We start from the raw sequence: 5000 nt of genomic DNA, 5'->3' as shown, positions 1-5000 counted from the left end.
ACATTTGGTCATGATTTCAACTTTTTATCTCATAATTATGACTTAAAGTCGCTTAAAACTCGTCTTTGATCACCAAAAAAAGTTTTTCCTTGAAAATAATGTCTTCATGTCTTAAAATATCTTGACTGTAACTCGACACCCTTGCCTCATTTAGTATGCGCGGTTCTATGAATATGCAAATGAGCCCCGCCTCCACTCACTCCCTCAGCTCAGAGATCCACTGGTTGACGATCACACGTTGATCTGATTGGTTACAAGGTAGTTTGTGACGTCAGAAACACCAGCGATTTCAAAGCGTGTTTTTGAGACTGTCTTTGGTTCACTGCAGTTTTAAGGAGGAAATACTCAGCAATGGAGTCGACTTATGAATTTACACATGCTTTGTCTATAAGCAGATTAAAAACACCACATAGACACATAAACTACATTAAAAGCTGGTTTTTCACCTCAGATAAGTCAAATTTGACTTCGTCGTATGTTTTCGAGCGTGTGATGTGTGAGGTCATGTGTTTGACCCGCTGTGTGTGTGTGTGTGTGTGTGTGTGTGTTTGACAGGCGTGTGGCTGGGAGTGGAGTGGGATCATCCGGAGAGAGGGAAGCATGATGGGAGCCATGAAGGAGTGCGGTTCTTCACCTGCAGGTGCTCATGGGAGCCTCAGATGATCATGTGACGAGAGTTGTCAAAAGTGGCGACTTCGGTACCAAGTCGATACTGAAATTTTAAAAATGCGCCGCTTTGAGCGCTGTTGAGCGGAGTCATAAACGCCTCTGATTGGCCGTTGTGTTCACGAGCTCATCGGATATGTCTGTGATTGGCTACAATGATCAGCGCTTCAAAAACGTTTAGTAAATATACATTAATGACTTCAGCGAGCGCTGACACAGACACACACGCGAGCGTTTGAAAGCAGGACCGGTCCGCTGATAGACGGATGCTCTCAAGCGCTCCCGTGCGCTGATCATTGTAGCCAATCACAGACATATCCGATGACCTCGTGAACACAACGGCCAATCAGAGGAGTTTATGACTCCGCTCAACAGCGCTCAAAGAGTCACATTTTTAAAATTTCAGTATCGACTTGGTACCGAAGTCGCCACTTTTGACAACTCTACATGTGCCGCGCGTGAATCTCAGGTCAGCTGACGCGCCTCTCTCTCTCCAGACACCGGACCGGCGGCTCGTTCGTGCGGCCCGCTAAGGCCCGGTTCGGGGTGGATTACGTGACGGCTCTGAAGAGCCGCTATGAGGAGGAGCTGGAGGAGCCGACGGGAGAAGAGATGAAGATCTCCAGCAAGACCGTCCTGATGGTGGGATTCGAGCGCGTCCGGCTCAAGCAGAGGTGCTCACACACACCGCAGGAACACAGATGTGAACGGCTCTGGTGCTCTTCGGACAATTTGGACCGAAATGTTTACATTCGTTTTTTTTAGAGTTTATTTTCTTCATCGAAGTGGTACGAAACTTGGAAAAGGTTTTGACACTTATGTAAACACACACACACACACACACACACACACGCACAAAAAAACTCATGGCCATGATTGGAACAGGTTTAATGGTCCTGAAACAACAGTCGCGCTTGAGCTCCTCGAGGTCAGAAATGACGCATCGGAAATGAATGAGAGGAAGTTCCTCTAGTGGAAGCGTTTGGTACTGCAGCCGAACAACATCTCACTGAACGCTCATTTACTGAGATATTAGGTTCAAATTTGGAACACAACTTGTTTAGATTTATGACTTCGATTTTCTCGCCATTTTAGAGTAAAACGTGTTTTTGAAAATATAGATTTCATATAACGTGTGAACGTTCGGACGTGTGTTTTGTATTACGGGTTTTCTGAAATGTTATATGAATATGCAAATGAGGTGTGATCTATACACCAGTTTTCATACATTTCCAGCTTGTAAATCTGAACATTGGATAAAGCCAGATTCATTATTCTTGTTTGATTTTGTCGACATATTAAAGAGTTTTTATCACTCCATAAATCAGTAAACACTGTCAACAGACAAAAAACAAATATGTTTTTAGGATTGAAATGTCCCATAGATCAGGCGAATGATGTATGATCAACGCTTCAGATTATGGATATGGATGAACCTGTAGAGCGGTGTGTGTGTGATCTCTGAGTCGGACTGAAGTGTGTGTTCTCCAGGCTGGATCAGCTGACCGAGGTGTCCCTGAGGAGATGTGAGGTGTCCGGCGCCGGCCCGCAGACCCAGATCCGGAACACCACGCCTCGTATCCTCTGAGGAGCCGCATTACTCTCCCCTCGGGAGCACAGTCAGGGATTACTACAGGGACTTCTGATGTAGTTGAGCCGAACACTGTGTGTAGACCAATCAGATCCCACGGCAGTCCGTGCGCATCATGAGGAGCTGAACCATGTGACCTCACTCGTACTGATGAGTTATTAGCACTGCTAATTTAGCAGTGGTTCTGGACTCCAGTCCTCGGACACAGAGAGTTTATTAATTAAGTTAATTAGTAACTAGTGATGGATTACTCCTTTAGAGTGGCGCTCGGGTGGTCATGTGATTCTTTAACAGCGTCTGCCAGATGTGGAGACTCTGGATCTGTCGGGGAATCTGCTGAGCTCATGGGAGGATGTGGCGGCCATTACGGCTCAGCTGGAGTCTCTGCGGGAGCTGCAGATCAGGTGACCCACACACACACACACACACACCTCTCTCCGAGGCTGAGTCGTATATCGAGTGAAATACTTCTGGAGCGAGAACAGATGTGGGCGGGGCTTGATTGTGTCTGTGGGGAGTTGATTGGATGGTTGTGGTTTGCTATTGGCTGATCTCCTGTGAGTGACAGGTTATAGCCCCGCCCACATCATCAGAGAAGAGAAGAGCTTATTCTGATTCAACATAATTAACACGATGATGATGATGTGCACCTATAAATCATTATAATAAACACTGGTGTCTGTAACATGAGCTCTTTAATCTCCTCCTTCAGTCACAATAGACTGAGTTTCTCCAGTGACCTGAACCTCTTAAGCCCCGCCTTCTCCTGTCTGAGACTGCTGTCACTCAACAGCTGCGCACTCACCTGGACTCAGGTGAGAGTGTGTGTGTGTGTGTGTGTGTGTGAGTGTCAGCTGTGACCTCTGACCTCTGACCCCTGTGCAGGTTCTCCAGTGCGCCCCCATGTGGCCGCAGTTAGAGGAGCTTTATCTCTCTGATAACGACATCACAGAGTTAATGAGGTACGCATCATTCTCTCATCATGCTTTCCTTTATATATGACGCTTCCATATGTAAAGCGCTATATAAATGTAACTAATTATTAATGATTATTATTATTCATCAGAGCTGATCATGTGCTGCAGAATCTCAGAGTTCTGGACCTATCAGACAACCCGATCCTGCAGGAGACGCTTCTGGAGCTCTCACACTTACCCTGGTGAGGACAGCGCCTTCAAGAGTGTGTGTGTGAGTGTGTGTGTGTGTGATGATTATCAGATGTGTGTGATGATTATCAGATGTGTGTGTGTGTGTGTGTGTGTGTGTGTGTGTGTGTGTGTGTGTGTGTGATCTTCAGGTTGGAGAAGCTGAATCTGTCCAGCACGGGTTTCTCCGCGGTTCAGTTCAGTGACGCGTCAGCAGGTACAGCAGGTCACATGACCGTGTGTGTGTGTTTATAATGTGTGTGTACATGTGTAAGCAGGGCCGTTTCTAGCCTTTTTGGCACCCTAGGCAAGATTCCTATTGAACCCCCCCCCCCCCCCCCCCCCTAGGGGGGTTCGGGGGTATGCTCCCCCGCAAGAAAATTTTGTAAATTTTAAGGTTAAATTAATGCATCAATCTGGTACTTTGAGAGCTTCAACCCAGGAACTGTGCACATTGAACAAAGAAAAACCATTGACTTGTACCTGGACACTAAAGAGGGCTCAAACATCTTATTAGTTATCATGATGTAGAGTCTCAGTCTACATTACATTATCACTGGTGTTTATGATTTATATAAGTATTCTTATGACGTAAAATCCATATAGCCAATCATATGTAGGCTACTTTATAAATTAAAATTAATATTTCAAAAGTATATTTTACATTACATAGTATCGGAAAATTACAATACTTTTGTCCTCCTAATTTCTTCACTTGCAAGAAATTATGGAGAATTTATTATTATTTTGGAGAAAAACACCAGATCACCATGCTGATCGCATGAGCAACGTGCGCACTTTTCTTTAAATCACGCAGCACAAACAGAATGTCTAGGCTACTTAATTAAAGTCTTGTGCTGTTTTATAAAGGCACAAAGCCATATCACAATTTCGATTTTAATTCGTTGACAAAATATAACGCTAGAGACCTTTATGTTAGGCTATAAATTTTACATCTCAAGTGTTGGGAAAAGGGAGAAGAGCGATTTCGGCAAAAGGCGGATTCGAACTCGGGTCGAACGCATCCAAAGCTACTTTCAAGCACCTCACGCCTTACGACCTATGCCACTGTAGATATATAGTGGTGGGTGTATTTTTGCTAAAAAAGACAGGCACTCAGTGCAAATATACGCTCCATTATCGGAAATGTAAAAAAAGAAGGATTTTTCTTCCACTCGCTTGGGCAAAAATCTCTTGGTGTGGTGGGGGCTCTCAATGGCGCCCCCTGCTGTTTGCGCCCTAGGCGACCGCCTAGTTTGCCTATGCCTAGAAACGTCCCTGTGTGTAAGGGCTGATCTGTGTGTTCATGCTGTGAAGGAGACGAGACGACGGCGTTTCCGGCACTGAAGACTCTGATATTAGACGACAACAACATCTCAGAGGTCAGCACTCAACCTTTACTTTATTACATCTGATGCTTATTACTCTGATTAACAAACGTGTTTTAATGTGTGTGTGTGTGTGTGTAGTGGTGTGTGGTGAACGAGCTGCAGAAGCTGCGTTCTCTTCTTCATCTGTCGTGTCGCAGGAATCCTCTGCTTCAGAAAGAGAAGAATCCAGAAACTGCTCGTCAGATCATCATCGCTCGACTGGGACGC

At 45.2% G+C, this 5000-nt stretch overlaps 1 protein-coding gene across 2 annotated transcripts in view; it reads left to right on the top strand.

The window, feature by feature from the left end:
• tbce (tubulin folding cofactor E) overlaps positions 1 to 5000 on the top strand; it is a 13976-nt gene that overhangs the window by 540 nt on the left and 8436 nt on the right. For both annotated transcript variants that reach the window (XM_084101719.1, XM_084101720.1), the window contains exons 3-12: positions 556 to 640; positions 1164 to 1340; positions 2158 to 2243; positions 2562 to 2661; positions 2970 to 3072; positions 3143 to 3219; positions 3324 to 3416; positions 3555 to 3619; positions 4720 to 4784; positions 4872 to 5000. The exon at positions 4872 to 5000 is cut by the window's right edge and continues 24 nt beyond it. In XM_084101719.1, coding sequence (XP_083957845.1) covers positions 556 to 640; positions 1164 to 1340; positions 2158 to 2243; positions 2562 to 2661; positions 2970 to 3072; positions 3143 to 3219; positions 3324 to 3416; positions 3555 to 3619; positions 4720 to 4784; positions 4872 to 5000 — 980 coding nt within the window. The remainder of the gene's footprint in view (positions 1 to 555; positions 641 to 1163; positions 1341 to 2157; positions 2244 to 2561; positions 2662 to 2969; positions 3073 to 3142; positions 3220 to 3323; positions 3417 to 3554; positions 3620 to 4719; positions 4785 to 4871) is intronic.

This window comes from Abramis brama (assembly GCF_963993115.1).
Source record: "Abramis brama genome assembly, chromosome: 23".
Classification (NCBI taxonomy): domain Eukaryota; kingdom Metazoa; phylum Chordata; class Actinopteri; order Cypriniformes; family Leuciscidae; genus Abramis; species Abramis brama.
Note: the sequence above shows the minus strand (reverse complement) of the source record. Positions and strands in the feature narration are given on the sequence as shown.